Raw genomic sequence first — 17,278 nt, forward strand, 5'->3', positions numbered from 1 at the left:
ACATAAAAATTATTAGTTGACATATATTAAATAGGCATTTAGTTCCTAATTGTATTTTAAAGGGGGTAAAGGCATAAAAAGATTATTTCTTCCTATATGTCGTCTTCCTTTTAAATAATCAATCAATTAATATTTACTCGAGACTTAGATAATTCTTTATGTGTTTTTCAAATCAAAATACATTAATAAATATCGGAAAATGCCATAACATAGCTTTTTATGTCTAACATTGTGTTGAAATGGTTAAAACTCTAGGTGGAGTCCGCTCATGCAAGAGCTCCATGCATGCATGCATTTAAAGAACCGAGTCGACGTCTAACCAGCTAGAGCGAGCTGTACAGTACACATACAGATTATAATAGACAAAACGGGACAGTACACCAAATAACCCAGACGGCTTCTAGTCAAATAGATTCTAGTATATAGATAGCAACATAGAATTTGTACACTCTCAGCACAATTTCTGACGTCACAGTTATCAACTCAGTTTTTGTGCCCGAAAAAATTTTTAAAAATAGTGATATTTTTAGATATAAGTGCTTATCTTACAGTTAAATAATAATAATTTTATGTGTTCTTTATTTTCTGTTTTTACACTTATTTATTTAATTTTGAAAACATGTCAACTAATGTGAGAAAATATTGTTTTGACACTTGTGACGTTGTGTATAATTTTTTAATATAACTGTTGCCACCCATTGTACTTGATAATCTATTTGCTTCTAGGGAAATTCACGTGGTGACTTAAATGACGACCGAAAACTTTTTGAATATTGATGTCTACAGAGTAAAATCTATCTTCTGTCTTAAATATGGACACTGGATTTCAGAAAAACAATATATTTTAGATCCATAAATATAAATAAATAAAACTTTGAGGTGGGGCACAACCTGGCCCAGTACATTACTGACATTCTTACAATAAAAGTTGGATCCAGTCATTGATTTCTTCGTTCTTTTAAAATGTTCAACGTTAGATAACGACATTACGTATCGTCCTACCAGAGAATGATTAATTGATAGAACAAGGGTAAAGTAAATATAAATAAATGGTAGGCACTGTAACTGGGCATGGGACGTAGCGGTGCGGAGGGGGGGATAGACAAAACTCTCACGTGGCCGCAGCGCCGGCCCCTAGCCTGTCCTAGCCACGGCGCGCGCTCGGCTAGCTTGTCTGTGCTGCCCGCAGCGCAGGCCCCCTAGCCGCAGCGCTCGGCCCCCTAGCCCATCCTAGCCGCAGCGCTCGGCCCAGAAATTGTCTTAACCTAACCTAACCCTCAATAATAAAAAGTAAAAGAAGTTTTGTCTATCCCCCCCTCCGCATCGCAACGTCCCATGCCCTGTAACTGTCCCCCAGCCTCTGTATTAAACGTAATATAAAGCTAAGACTTTTTCACACATAAAAAATTTCGGGAGTAAAGATTGTTTTAGTTTTAAGAAAAATAGTTTGTTGATAGTAGACCCTAACAGGGGCGTACGAGAGCATTTGTGTAGGAGGGGTGGGGCACACCTTTTGAAAAAAATATTGATACCTTTTTTAACTGTGTAAACTTAAATTTATGTAATTTTCTTAAGGGGGGGGGGGGCACAAAATCAGACAATCCCTCTTAATACAGTGGTGTAAGCATTAAGGGATGAAAAATTTAGATGGAAACGTTTCTAAAAAAAATATCTATATTTTCTTAGGATTGATACATATTGTATAGTAAAATATGATATCACATATTTATTTACACTGAAGGCATTATTGAATAAAGCTTTTTTTAATGAAACTTTTTTGTTCTGGGCAAAAGTGAGATTTTTAAGCTTTTTTAAAAAGATTTTTAAGCAGGTCCGATGTACCTTAGAAACAACATTTCTCCATCGTTTCTGAAGCAAGAAATGCGCAAGTCATTTTTGTAGAGAAACCACAAATAAAAATATTCATTTTTCAAAATGGGAAACATGGATTTTTAACGCAATACTTGATCAGACAAAGCTTTAAAGGGCATTGTTGTGAATCAGAATATATTTATGTTGCAGATATTTAGTTTTTTAATTAAATGATTATATGAAACTCTTTAAAACTGTTCCCGCATATTCATGGCTATTTATTTATTTTCGCAAATACTGAAATTTAAGTATTATAGTATAAAACTCATTTAAAAATCGTCAAGACGACATTTGATAAATTCTTCCGATGTATTCTTTATTAAGGGTTTCACTGTACTTAAATGGAATACATGCGTAATATAGAGAGGCAGGTCCGATGTACCTTAGAAACAACATTTCTCCATCGTTTCTGAAGCAAGAAATGCGCAAGTCATTTTTGTAGAGAAACCACGAATAAAAATATTCATTTTTCAAAATGGGTAACACGGAAACAATGCAACAGCAACATACAGGGTGAGTAAAAAAGGGATTAATCTTGTAATGCTTTCATTTAGAACTAATATTATTTTATTTTTTATTAAGTGTAAATTAAGAAACGTCAAGTCCTACACATTTTAATACAACGTAACGTATAGAACATTTTTTCATATCTTTCTTAGAAACGAATAAACAGTTTTGATTGCCAGTTGTAAAATAGTGTAACAAAAAAAGTTTTCACAATAACGTTTCGATAAATCGTAACGTAAGAAAAGTTGCATTTAGTAAAATTCCTAAGCGTAATTAAAAAAGGTTATATCGGAAAAGTTAAGTTAAAACGTAAGGTTAATTAAAAATATTCTTTGCACTGAAATGCATTGCAACGTTCAGAACTATGCCCTACTGACGTTTTATTAAAGCAAAACCTTCATCACCTTTTAGTTTTCAAACCAAGTGAAAGTGACACGTAAGGTCTCTGAAAACATTTACCTTGCATGAAAGTGGAATGTTAAAAAAATTGTGGTTATATTACTAAAGCTTTTAGGAAACGTTGGGAATGTTTTTTTAAAACAGGAAATAGAAAAGCGTAATGGAGCTTACTGTTGTTTCACTAACATTTACTAAAGCTTAACGTTGTATAAGGTATTTAAGTGCAGAAAATTCATTACGTAACGTTAATCTATGCCATAAAATGTCATACTGTCACACTGTGCAACGTAACGTTTCAAAAATTTATACTTTTGATGAACACTATAGCAACTAAAGCTAAAATCTAGAAAAATCAAAACGTTGACATCTCTACCCCCTTGAGTCCCCCCCTCAGAGGGGGCACGCGTAGATGGGGCCAGGGGGCTCGCCCTAACCCCCTCGTACGCCCCTGGACCTTAATTAAAACATTCTTAGCTGAAGGCGTGTGAATTGTTTATACTAGGGTTACCACAGACAGGGGCATAGACGGGTCTTTTCTAACATTATGAAATTCTTGGTATTCTACTTAATTTTTGTTTATTTCATTGTGTTCTGTTTACGCCTAATAATTGTACTCTTATATTCTATCCACGTTTTTTATTGGTCCATTACAATAATTAAAGGGACTCTCCATCAAACAGGGTCACGCCCGATTCACAACGGTACCCTTAAAACCTATATCTGTGTACTAGTGTGGAAGATATAGTATAGTCTATCAATTTAGATTGCATCTGTAGTTTTAAGGTAATTTATTTTATGATGTTGATTCTATGAATGTAAATGGTGGAAATATTATTTACCTGGTTGGATAATAACTATTTATAACACTGTTATTTGGTTCGCAGTATTATAAAGTTTTGGCACAGAAAGTTTCTCTTTCTCGAGAAGGCGAGAACCTTATAGCACGTGTGCCAAAATAATAGGTTATAGGTAAATTTTTTTGAAACGTTTGTATTATAAACTTGAAGAGAAACTCACGTATAAAGAACTCAATAAAGGAAACTTGACAAAGAGAAACTCAATATAACAAGCCAGATTGAATCGATTAAAGCACTAACTTTGCACGGACATTTATTTTACATTATTTTTAAAATACAAACTGAGGATCAACCGAAGTTAATCCTGGAATCATAGATGGAGCTAATACTCCTCCTGGAGCGACTGGAGATGTTATCGACCGCTCTCCTCTGATACTTCATCAAGACTAACCCTCCTCTGGGGCACAAAATGGACGTTCAGTTTGCTTTCTCTGCCGACGAAAGCACCGTTATCCGTGCTCCCCAGATAAGGGTCACCAGGGTTTGAATCTTGTCTCCGTGGAAAATTCCTCCCCCCGTTGGTAACAGATGCAGAGTAACGGGTTAAATCATTATTATTTGTTTGTCCAGTCCTCAACTCATGATAAAACTTGGCTTGGGTTGAACAAACTAGGATACAGTTATACATCCTTGGTGGGTTTACAGTATACTTATTGTAATGGCTTTTTCTATAGATCTAAGCTTTGAAACAAAGCAGAAGTAAAAAAAGAAAGTTGATTTCAATTTTATTTTTATTTCAATTGATAAAAATTATTTTGGAAATATCCTAAATATTTTGGAGAAAATCCGGGAAGCAATCAAAACTTTATGGCACACGTGCTATAATGTACAGCTAATTTAACTTTATAGCACGATAATTTAACTTGCACGATGATTACTTTATAGCACGTGCATTATGAAATTCACGGTGAAGTGAGTAAAGTACACAATAGTTTCATAAAGTAATTTCTGAGATTTCTTGTTCTTCTAAAGCTTTGTGTATTAACTTTTATCCAAATTAAGAAAACTAATTATATTACTGGGAATACAATTACACCTGCAGACTTTTATATCTTTTATGTTATCCAAGCAAATAGCAAACAGGGACTTAAAACTTTGATAGTAAAGAAAAAGCCATGACATATCAATTTAACTTGATTGTTCATAGAATTAAAAAAATCTGAATAATTGTTTTTTGTTAGAAAAATAGTAAAAAAAAACACATTTATTTAGGGCATTGTGGGAATTTTTACCACCTGACAAAAGTTATTTAAGATATCAAACCATTCAACCAATTGTTTTTATTTTTCCTTATCATTCTCAAGCAGAGGGTAAATTTGATGTTGGAGAGTTACATTGCAGTATATATTTATTCTCAATTAATATTATGATATATAACATAACTTCTTGAATATACATTTGTTGATCACTTGTGCTTTGTGCATATTCCTTAATAACTTATTTTTAATAGGGCTGGGTACGTTGAGACTTTTTTCATACCGTCTGTGACGATTAGCTACCGTTTGCCAACGATCTCAATCTTTTTAACAATATAAATGAAAGATATTTTAGAAATCGTTAACAATTCTTTCATAAAAAATCGTCGTTATTTTGTTTCGCATATTTTTAAGTTTCCGTTCTTTTTATGAACGTTTTTTTCGTTTGTCATTAAGAATTTCAAAATTAACGGCTTTTGCTGTTTGTTAACAGAATCTTCAATCATTTTTCAAAAACTTTCAGTTCGTTAACGGAACATTGTTCAGTCCTAATTTTTACATATAATGTTAAATTCTTAAAAAAAGCTAAAACCCCAATCACTGATCAACCTTTTTCCCTTCGAGTACTCTTGCAACTGGTCCTTGGATTGATAAGTCATCAATTCCATCCAGATTTCCCGAAGTTAACTCCAAACTTCGGAAAACAAAGTATTTCTTTTTTTGTTTTATTGCGGATTTTGTGTCTTTTGTGTCTTTGTTTGTCTCCGCTATTGTACAGTTTGAGTGTTCACTATTGGCTGGAGAAAGGTACTGTATATCTGATTGGTCAAGGCTAGGGACACGTGTTATCTTTATTCTTGGTGTATCCCGTGACCCCACTCTTAATTTAGACATCAGTTCAACTCCAAAGCTTCTTCTATGCTGTCCTCTGGCCTGCAAATGAAATACATAATTAATACAATCTTCTTCAAATAACCAAAACCCTGTAAATTTTTATTTGACTAAATTTCTAAAGCATTTCTAAAATTTTCAAGATTTTGTTGCTTTTACTTTAGACAAATATTAAAAAGAGACAATACTTTTAATTTGGAATTAGGAATCAACAAAGCATTCTTATCACTTAACAATAATTCTTTAAAAAGATATTTAATCTTTTCTTAAATCATTATATGTGGCACTTGTGAAATCTTTGAACGTTAGTGTTTAAAATTCCGAATATTGGGAATTATAGATTTTTAAATGTTTTCCTATTAAAATTAAAATAATCAAGAGTTGCTACCGGATATTCTGGACTAATGTCTGGAGTTTCCTCCTTCATTTCATCGGCCATACGTCCGATCCTCCAGACACTTGAACCTGAGCTCAGGGATGGAGAGGAACCAACCAGGTCTTCAGAGTTCTTTCTTGAGTCATGCAAATGAATTCGTGACTGCAAGACCTGAGAATTACGCCTGGATCCTTGAGAACTTCTTCTGGACTTTCTAGAACTCATTTTGGTCATTTGAATATTTATTTTTGACTCAATTGAAGATTCAAGTCTAGAATCTTGGGAGCTTCTTCTTGAATAATGAGAACTTTTTCCTTTTTCTTGGAAGGATATTCGGGGCTTTCCATAGTTAACGATGGAGTCTGAATTCTCATGAAAAGTTTTGAACTGTTCAGATCTTGCTTGGCCCATTTCAGCAGTTGGGCTGATTTGGGATACACTTGGACAAAAATCCATCATTTTAATGGATGGCATAGACAGTAAGGGATCAGATGATTGATCGCTAGAATTATTTATGAACTGACTAGAAGAGATAAATGATTCTTCTTTTTGATAGTTCTCCTTTTCTCTGGGAAACATTTAACTTCAAGATTTAAAAAAATATAAAAATCACAAAATTATTGTGAATATTTTTGTTAATTGATTGATTTGAATGAAATGGTTCCTTCCTGTTATAATTAATTGAATTTTCAGTTTCGGGTCCAGGAACCTAGAACCATTAAAACCATCAGACTTTAATTAAACCAATGGTTTCAGGTTTCCTCTTTAGATTCCGGAAAATAACCATTAATCTATTTTCAGTGACATTGTAGGATTCATTCAGTTGTTGGAATAAAAAAAGATAAAAGACTCTTTGGATTTAGATGTCAAAGTTAGATTTTTTAGGTCAGATGAACCTTGATTGTTTAGGTCAGATGAGCCTTGACTTTTGAGCCTATTTTTATTTAAGGCTTTGAATAGTTAAAGAATAAAAGGTTCATTACATTTTATTCGAATGACTTACAAATAATATAACAACGTTTGATCTAAAAGATAAGTTCATTTTTGTTTGAAATATTTTTTTCATATTTTCAAACAATTTTTTTCTTCCTGAAGAAACATTAATTATATATGGTTAAGAAAGAAAAGTTTTTAAATGTTTTAAAGCAACTGAACTAACAAAGGAACTGAGTTTTAGCCACAAATTCTGATTTTCAAATCGCTATATCTTTGAAACTTTGGTGTTAACTTTTGATATTTCAAACTATCATTATTTGATCTAAAATAATATCTAAGGTCTCCGACATTGAAATGCAAATATATAGGGATAAGGAAATCAGAGTGACAAAAACTCAATTCCTTTGCTTTGCTCACACTTGAGTAAAAATATAAAGAAAAAGTCGCACGAGTATATTTTAAAATTAACTTTTTAATATGAAAATTTAGACAACTCGTATACCTGAAGGGAAGGCCCAAAATATAATGGTAGAATACCATAATCTGATTCTGATCTTCTGCTGATTAAAGCCATTTCGGCCATATTCTGAATTAATTTTTAAATTGGTTTTCTGGGCTACCTACAGGGTGTCCCAAAAAACATGGGAATTCAGTGACGAATTTGGTATCGTCATTGTTATGAATTAGCATTGTAATACCTAATTTCAAAAGCCATAATATTATTATGTCTGCTAGAGTTTATTTTATGAAAAGGGTAAAAGACTGTAAAGATGTGTTTGTAATGTCTCCGCTAGATGAACATTGAAGACTGACTCTGTTCGTATACTGCAATTTTCTTGTTTTACTAAGTACAAACCTATCCAGTTAAAACATAAACTTACACAATGTGAACATAGCAGACGAAACTCTTACAGATTACAGCTTTCTTAGTAGGTATCACTATACTAAATCAAAGAATTATTTAAAAAGACGATATCGAATTCGTCACTGAATTCATATGTTTATGGGGACACCCTGTATATATATTTTACAGTATCCTGAAGAATTTCTAGCATGAAACTTAATGTCGATACAATAAAACTTTAAATCATGTTTTGAATACTTATTTTCTTTATTTTATTTTGGAAGAAACCTATTTTTTGAAATTTACTTTTTATCTTTAAATTTCAAAATTAAACGTGCATGGCTACATACTGGGTTTCCTATAAAGAATATGACTTTTATGACAACCTTTTACTGTTCTCAATAAAAAGACCTGGAAATTAAATTTAACGGTTTGTCTTAAATAAAGCCTTTTAATATTATGTTAAACCATTTGTCGAAAAAATAAACAATCTAAGTTGCCATAATTGCATGGAACTATAATGATTTAAATTTTAACAAAAAAGGAGACAAAAATCTTTTGTTCTAGAAGCACTATAATAATACACACTTTTTAAAAAGGAACTGATAAAAGAATTACTTACATGATTCATAACACAGAAAAATTAAATCCGATAAAACAAATCGTAAATGCATGGAGTTCCTTGCTCAACAATAGATTTTATTGGTTGCATCGTTTTCATTTTGCTTTAAAGTAATTATAGTAAAGGGTAAAGTAAAAATGTATTCACTGTGCTTTGTACATTTGGCAAATAAAATGAACTTAAGAGTAAATTTGAATTTTTAAAGAACTGTAAAGGACCCTAAACGCAAAGATCGCAATGTCTGATTTACAACGGTACCCTTGAAACCTTAATTCAATCAAAAATTTGGAAGATAACATAGTTTTTCTGTCTCAAAAATTGTTGATTTCTGGAAATTTCTAGAAAATTTCTGCAGTGTTTCTTATAGATAAGAAATGCGCAAGTCACATTTGCAAAGAAATCAAGAATAAATATAAACAGTTTAAAGAAACAAAAACATGGATATCTAATCTATACTTAATCATTCAAGGGTTTTGAGGGTACCGTTGTAAATCGGCCATTGCCATCTTTGAATGGAGTGTCGCTTACAGTCCCTTTAGCAATAAAGTTTCCTGACCTGAGCCTCCCCTGAAAGAACAGTTTGCCTCCAAGACAGGTCAGAGACATGCCTCCGCATCGGAGGCTTGTTAGGTCTAGAGGAATGAGAAATGGATACTCCTGAATCAGTATTTTATTTCAAATTGGGATATACACTGACCACCGAGATAAAAGTGGGTTTTAGCGAAGAGTGAAATGAAGTTTCAAATCAAAGTAAGAATCTTGACTTTTTTACTGACTCATCTACTAGCCTTGTTTGTTTTATTGGTAGGTTCCCAATTCACCCTACTCAACCTGATAACGATCCTACCACCCAACTCAACCTCAGAACAATCCGACCACCTCTACCCAACCTCAAGATGATCCTACCACCCTACTCAGCCTCAGAACGATCCTACCAACCTTACTCAACCTAATAACGATACTACCACCTATCTAAACCTCAGAACAATCCGACCACCCCTAACTCAAGATGTTCCTATCACCCTACTCAGCCTCAGAAAGATCCTACCAACCCTAACCAACCTCAGAACAATCCGATCACCCCTACCCTACCTCAAGATGTTCCTACAACCCTACTCAGTCTCAGAACGATCCTTCCACCCCTACTCGACCTCAGGACAATCCTACCAATCTTACTCAACCACACAATGATCCTACTACCCCTACTCAACCTGTGAACAATCCTTCCAACCCTACTCAACATCAGAACGATCCTACCACCCCTACCCAACCTCAAGATGATCCTACCACCCTATTGAGCCTCAGAACGATCCTACCAACCCTACTCAACCTGATAACGATCCTATCACCCTACTCAACCTCAGAACAATCCGATCACCCCTACTCTACAACAAGATAATCATACAACCCTACTCAGTCTCAGAACGATCCTACCACCCCTACTCGACCTCAGAACAATCCTACCAATCCTACTCAACCACACAATGATCTTACTACCCCTACTCAACCTGTGAACAATCCTTCCAACCCTACTCAACATCAAAACGATCCTACCACCCCTAACCAACCTCAAGATGATCCTACCACCCTACTCAGCCTCAGAACGATCCTACCAACCCTACTCAACCTGATAACGATCCTATCATCCTACTCAACCTCAGAACAATCCGATCACCCCTACCCTACATCAAGATGTTCATACAACCCTACTCAGTCTCAAAACGATCCTACCAAACCTACTCAACCTTAGAACTATCCTACCAACCCTACTCAACCTTAGAAGTATCCTACCAAACCTGCTCAACCTTAGAACTATCCTACCAACCCTACTCAACCTTAGAACTATCCTACCAACCCTACTCAACCTTAGAACTATCCTACCAATCCTACTCAACCTTAGAACTATCCTACCAACCCTACTCAACCTTAGAACTATCCTACCAAACCTACTCAACCTTAGAACTATCCTACCAACCCTACTCAACCTTAGAACTATCCTACCAATCCTACTCAACCTTAGAACGATCCATGCTTCGGAAAACCAACACATTTTTATTATTTAATAAACTAATCAACGTTTATAATTCCACTTTTGTATCATGCTTATTCATGATGAAAGATATTCTGTCTTTTTTTATTTTATTGAAATATACTTTGCTATAATTTAACCGATTAGATTAAAAAGAACTTCAAGATTAATTATTTATTGAAGCCTTTCTTGCCAGACTTTAAAATATAAATGGAGAAATGGGAATATTTAATACTTTTAAAGGACTTTCAACGTCATTTCAATTAACTTTCCAATTAAAGAGGAACACTTTCAATCTTTATTTGATCAATAATTGGGAAAATATCCTCGTTTTTCTAAATTCAAATTGTTTTAATTCAAAAAACTTTCTCCTGATTTTCTAAAGGAGAAATCTGCAAGTCACTGAATTGAGAAACCACAATCGAAAATAATCAATTTTTAAAAGAGAAGATGATGAATATTTGAGTCAGACAAAATTTCTAAATAGGCACCGTTTTTAATTGGACATGCCATTTTATTGTCCCTTTAAATTAATACTTTTACAGAACACAAAATCCTAACTATTTATTTATAGGTCGGCAAATATATTTGTACAGGTTTACCCACAAAGTATAAGACTTCTGAGACGAATTTTATTGAAATAATACAATTTGATATCCTACGTTATTTGTACTTTGCCGTAGTTCTTTTTTTCTTTGCACATTCATTTAATCTATATCCTTTAAAAGTGTCATGTATCCTAACCCTGTCTGTAATTGGATTCAAACTTACATAGAATTTAAGAAAAAAGTAAAAGAAAATGTTTTGAAAATTAATGAATTCTACAGTGAGAGCAATATAACTATGGAATAAGGAAGACAATATTTAGAATCAACTTATGATTATAAGCAGTCAAAAGAACGTAAAACACAGTTATTGTGCAGTGTAAATAAGCCTATTTCATTTAACAAGTTGATTTTCAAGCTACTAGTAAAACTTTTTGTTTCATGACAACATTAAATACAGAAAATGTTGCATAAATATCGTGTTCCTATTCCACAGTTTTATGGGTCTCATTGTATGATATCCCCTTTCCTTGTATATCTGCAAGTTTAGCATGCAGATGAGCTGCAACTCCCTCGACACTTCTACCACCGAAGGACGACAGCAGGGAAGATATTGAAGGTCTTCTTGAACAGGGAGCAGGAGACCTCCGAGATATTTCACGATTAACCTGTTAAACAGGGATAGAGCCGTAACTGGATTTTAAAATAATGGGGTTTACAGGGATAGCCAGTGTATAACTGATAACATCAGAATTAAAGTCGTCTTTGTGGCAAGCTTGCAATTGGAAATATAGAATGTAGACGTTTCATTTGCGACTTCAGAGACGATTGTACGGAATTAATCCTGTCTATTTCCTAATATTCATTATTCATGACACACTGCAAATAAAAACTTTTTTTTTTGTAAAATTATTAAATAAGACATTTCAATCCACATTAAAGGTAGAAGACTTAATTTAATCTTTGAATCGTCATCTGATTGTGTTCAAGGCACATTTCAAATTCAATAAAGTTAAAAATTAAAAAATCCTTGTGCGATGTTTTCAATTAAAAGAATCATTATTTATTTCTATCCTTGGTTTCTGAAAAGGTCCATTAGTAACAAACCGATTTTTTTTGGGTCATCAGATAGAAGTAAAAGTAGTGATGATCAATAGGATTCAAATTTCAGAATTCGTTTTAATTTCCTTAAAATCACTTATCAAACCAACACTTGCTTTAGTTTTAACTTAACATATGCATTTTTTGAAAATTACTTCTCTCTGATGGGGTTAAAAAAACAAAATTCTTTTAATTCTTCTCAAAATCACACATACACTTGTTTAAATTTTATCTTAAAACATTTTTGAAAATTTTACAATATAAGATCTATTAAGTTTAAAGACGTAAAATTTAATTTTCACCTCAGATTTGTAAAATTGCTTCCTTGTGTAGTGAAGTAGGGTTAGTCTTACATTCCTGCTCCTATTATGATTTTGGTTAGTCATATTAGTAATGTTATTGAGGGGTTAGTCTTACATTCCTGCTACTATTATGATTTTGGTTAGTCATATTAGTAATGTTAACAGTCAACAAGAATGGGTTCACACCCTTTGCTAATGGTAGATGTCAAAGTCTACTATAGTTAACGAGAATACATTGTTACTTTTGCTGAATCAATAAGTATTTATAAGTTCAATGAATGCATTCCTTAAAATGTTTTGATTATTTGAGTGCTGACTAATTATCTACTGCAATGAATGAATATTTAGTTGAGATTTCAATATGCATACTTTGTTTCAACAAAAACGATCGAACAAAATTATCAAAAATTATATTTTGAAATGGCTCATAATAAATTTTCTTTTGTGTTTTATTTTAAGCTGATCCATCATACATTATCATTTTGTATTTTGTGTTTGAAAATAAATACTAAATGCTAAAAAATATTAGTAATATTATTGAAGGTTAGTCTTATTACTTTCCTGCTACTATTATGGATTGGGTTAGTCATATTAATATTATTGCGGGTTAAAGATTAGTCTAAGAATCATACTAATAAAACTAGGGGAGGGGGGTGGTTTGATTTAGATTTACATTTTTTGGAATAAAATTTATCACAGTGCATGCAAATTAAAAAGAATACAATTATTTATTTCCTCAAAAATATTTATATGTTATTTAATGATTTAAATTTTTTCTAAATTTTTCGCAATATCTGTAGCAAAAATCTGAGTTACATTATATGTAAATGTCTACACCATCTTTTCACCAAAAATAGAACAGACCTCGCTGAAGATTGGAGCAAGTCCATGAAATATCGTGAATGAGGATGTAAATCTGTTTTTTGATTGAATAATAAATTGATTATATACATATATATATTAGATGTAAATATCTAGTATATGGTCTACTAGCTCAGGAACCCAGCGTTGCCCATAGTTAGTCCACCGTTTACCCGCGCTTTGTCGTAAATTATGATTTTAGTGGATCCACTTATTTTGGAATCTCAAAACCAAGCTATGAACATTTCCGTGGGTCTCCCGAGTTCCCCAATTAAAATTTGAGGCAAATCGGTCCAGTGGTTCCTGATTTATGATCTGACAAACAAACAAACAAACACCCAAACAGAGATTACAGCTATATATATATTATGTAGATATGTAAATATCTACGCCATATATAATTGATATTAATAAACAGTGATGTATTTTTCCTCTGTTATTGTGCATATTGTGTAATATCAAATAAGAGTAGAAATAAGGAGTCGAGGGGGGGAGGGGATTGGTTGTTTGATGTTTCTCAAATTTTCGCCGTTTTAGATTTTAGATTATTTCATCCGAATTTTATAAATTTTGGGATTTAATATATCCAAATATTCATGCATGGAAATTGTTTAGATTAAAATATATATTAAAGATCACATCAAAAATGTTTTCCAAAGAAAAATAGGCATCTTGAAATTTTAATAAGATAATGGTGTTTATATGAGAATACTAAAAAGTAGATTAATATTAAAAAGTAGTTTTTCGGCCGAAGGGGGGGGGGGCGTTGTTTTTTAACATTAAAAGCATAGGGATGGGTATAGTTTTTCCACAAAAAAAGACAAAAACTTCCGTAGTTTGTTTCGCTTTTACTTTTCAAAACTATAAAAAACGTTATTATTTTGTTTGTTCTTATAAAAACATAGTCTATAAGAAAAGATCGTTTTAAAAAAACGGTCGTTTCATTTTTTGTTTATTTGTTTTTTTCATCAGTTCAGTTTTCAGGAAAGTAACACCTCCCCATCCCTAGTTGTAGGTAAACATAGAGAGTAAAAAGAACAAAAAAAACTATACAGGTGATACTTTTAATCAAGGGCGGACACAAGGGTGAGGCAAAGAATGTTCCCAATTTGAAAAAATCATGTTCTTAATTTGATTAATCGTATGTGACCCTTTTTCAAGTTATATGAAGGAATTATGATATTGAATACAAAACAAAGAACTTGGTATATCAAATCATAGATAAGAAGATACGTACTTAAAATTAAAATAAAAAAAGGTAAGCTAAGCAATTTAGGTTAACAAAAAAAGAACTATTAACACTATAGGTTTAAAAAAAGGAACAATAGAAAAACAAATGTTGGGTGACTTAGGAACAAAAAAGGAAGATCTAGATTAGGAACATCAAATGAGGAACATTGACTATTGAGCCTCAAACTAGGAGTTTTATACATGCACTAAGAACATAAGAACAAGAACAATGAATGAAATACATAATCTAAGGAACAATAAAAAGATGGTTAAGAGATTAGGATAAAAAATTAAGGATTTAAATCATTCAGAGGCCGAATTTAAAGATTTTGAGCCGCAGCTCAAATATGTTTGGATCCATTTAAAATCGTATTCAATGTTTCAAGATTTTAGCCGGCGCTCAATTAAAACCACCTTTTGGGGGATTTGAGACGCGTCTCAAATTTATTAAATTCGGACACAGGTTTATTAAGTAAGGAACAAAAAATCAAAACATTCATACTGTCCATGAATTTGGAATAATAGTCAATAATAGGAACATAAAGCAAGTAAAGTACAAAATGCAATTACTAGGAAAGCTATATGCATGTAAATTTAGGAACAATATTGCAATTTTGATTAAGAAGTAAGGCCGGAACATCAGTATGCATATGCAAGTTAGATAGAAACAATATTATAATGTAAGTCGTATCTAGGGAGGGGTGCAAGGGGTCAGGTGCACCCCCCTTTCTCCTAAACTGGGGGTGCAACGGCGAATTTGTATCCCTTCATTTTTCTGTTGATTTTTCTCTCCTTTTCTAAAGTTCTTGGTTATTAAATTTTTCTCCCTTTATCTTGTTTTTCTTGTATCTCTTGATCTTGATTTCTTCCTTCCGACTTAGTTTCCGCTCTAAGTATTTGTTTCTCTGTGTTCATACTCAGCATACTTATCGTGGTGTAACACTCTGGATGTTTCTCTTGATGTTCCTCTAGATCTTGATGCCTATCTTGATCTTGGTGCTTCTCTTTCTCTTTATGTTTATTCTCTTGATCTTGAACCTTCTCTTTATTCCTGTTGTGTATAGCCGACAGGTATCCGGCAAACTTCCACCTCTTTAGCCATTTCTGCTGGATCCTCTTCTAGATCTGCTGCAAATGTTATTTTCATTTTCAGTAGGTATTCTACGTTTATCTTTTCTGATCTCTTATTATTTATGATGACTTTTAAAACATCTGTTTTTCCATAATGTTCCGGATTTGCCGCCAGACCAGAAAACTTATCCACAAACAGTTTTACTGTTTCCTCTTTCAATTTTTCCTCTTGGTTTAAGATCCTGTTTTCATCTATCTTAAAGCTTAAACGAATAAATTCCTTCTTAATTTCTTCCTATGGGATAATCTGATCCTTGTACAATGTACATTTATCCTTTCCGCTAATGTTTTATTTTCGTCTTTGTGTTTCTTCACACATATAGCTTGGATACTGTCTATAGATAATTTTCAATTTTTCCTCTGTTTTCATCTATCTTAAAGCTTAAACGAATAAATTCCTTCTTAATTTCTTCCTATGGGATAATCTGATCCTTGTACAATGTACATTTATCCTTTCCGCTAATGTTTTATTTTCGTCTTTGTGTTTCTTCACACATATAGCTTGGATACTGTCTATAGATAATTTTCAATTTTTCCTCTGTTTTCATCTATCTTAAAGCTTAAACGAATAAATTCCTTCTTAATTTCTGCTAATGTTTTATTTTTGTCTTCTTGTTTCATCACACATATAGCTTGGATACTAGATAAATTTATCTAGAGCTTGGATACTGTCTGATAAACTTTCAGTATTTTCTTGAGGTATTCTTGGCCTAATTCTTGTACTTTTGGTTTTCTTTCTCCGACTTCCAGTATATGACTCACTACTTGTTTTGAGCAAGACTCTGTCACTTCTTGTCGTATCACTATTCCCGTGCTGAGTTTTACTGCATGATTCAACCCGTTTGACTTACCGTGTTTACTTCCAGCAATGCTAAAAACTCCTTATCACTCAGTAAGGCTTCAATCTTAGCTTTTTTTCAGTACTCACCAACCTATCTAAATAAACCAGATCTTCTGTACTATCCACCACTTCATCGCTTATCAAGGTTTCCACTCTATCCAACCAATCTAGGTAGCTTAGTTCTCTTTGTGTCTCAACTTCTTCTTTATCATCACTCCAATTCTTATTCTTTAGACTCAGGATCTTTTCTCAACTCATCACTATTCCTTGTATTTTTCCGGTATGTTTCTGATTTCCAGGGAATTCAGTATTTATAGAGCCCCGATTATTAAACAATCAGAAATTTTCTCAAATCAGCATCCTTCTTTTCCGCATGGTTAACCTCATCCAATTCCAGGGTTTTCAGCTAGGCATATGTGTTAGAATTGTTCTCTGTTAAACTCATTTCCAGTGCCACAACAGGTTCCTGTTCCTGTTTCCTGTTTCTCCAATTTCTACTACACTCTTGCTGTTTTCTGTCGTCTCAGAACTATCTATGTTGCTGTTTCTTGTTTTCCACATATTAATCCGCTCTCTTGCTGTTTTCTATCATCATAAAACTATTTGTATATCTAGTTTTGAACTCATGTCAGGAGACAACTGTTGGTCTAGTACTGCCCTAATCTCTCTTTTCTGTTTTGGTTCCTTAAGCATAAAAAACAATCATGCTTCCTTAAACTCTGCATCAGTCTATTGAGC

At 33.0% G+C, this 17,278-nt stretch overlaps 3 protein-coding genes across 3 annotated transcripts in view; 1 reads left to right on the forward strand and 2 right to left on the reverse strand.

Moving 5' to 3' along the window:
• Positions 1-4,810: 4,810 nt before the first annotated feature.
• LOC111701022 (uncharacterized) lies at positions 4,811-9,312 on the reverse strand. The gene is made up of 4 exons (XM_023472134.1): positions 9,057-9,312; positions 7,537-7,620; positions 6,111-6,807; positions 4,811-5,764 (listed from the first exon to the last, which is right to left on the reverse strand). The coding sequence occupies exons 3-4, from the start codon at positions 6,675-6,677 to the stop codon at positions 5,429-5,431; spliced, it is 903 nt and encodes a 300-aa protein (XP_023327902.1). The 5' UTR covers positions 6,678-6,807; positions 7,537-7,620; positions 9,057-9,312; the 3' UTR covers positions 4,811-5,428.
• LOC111701009 (variant surface antigen E-like) lies at positions 9,148-10,250 on the forward strand. Its single transcript, XM_023472116.1, has 2 exons — positions 9,148-9,165; positions 9,918-10,250. The coding sequence occupies exons 1-2, from the start codon at positions 9,148-9,150 to the stop codon at positions 10,248-10,250; spliced, it is 351 nt and encodes a 116-aa protein (XP_023327884.1).
• The window catches only part of LOC111701023 (histamine H2 receptor), a 33,619-nt gene continuing 25,666 nt past the window's right edge, over positions 9,326-17,278 (reverse strand). The window contains exons 12-13 of the mRNA XM_023472135.1: positions 12,478-12,538; positions 9,326-11,742 (exon numbers count right to left, since the gene is read on the reverse strand). Of these exons, the coding sequence (XP_023327903.1) occupies positions 11,560-11,742; positions 12,478-12,538 (244 nt within the window). The 3' untranslated portion in view covers positions 9,326-11,559. The remainder of the gene's footprint in view (positions 11,743-12,477; positions 12,539-17,278) is intronic.

This window comes from Eurytemora carolleeae, unplaced genomic scaffold (assembly GCF_000591075.1).
Source record: "Eurytemora carolleeae unplaced genomic scaffold, Eaff_2.0 scaffold345, whole genome shotgun sequence".
Lineage (NCBI taxonomy): Eukaryota > Metazoa > Arthropoda > Copepoda > Calanoida > Temoridae > Eurytemora > Eurytemora carolleeae.

What these genes read in the sequence shown, in the direction of transcription:
- LOC111701022 (XM_023472134.1), bottom strand. Translation starts at nt 6,677, where the DNA reads ATGTTTCCCAGAGAAAAGGAGAACTATCAAAAAGAAGAATCATTTATC. An exon ending in ACATTAGTCCAGAATATCCG is followed by an intron (nt 5,765 to 6,110) that starts GTAGCAACTCTT and finishes TTTCATTTGCAG; the next exon opens with GCCAGAGGACAGCATAGAAG.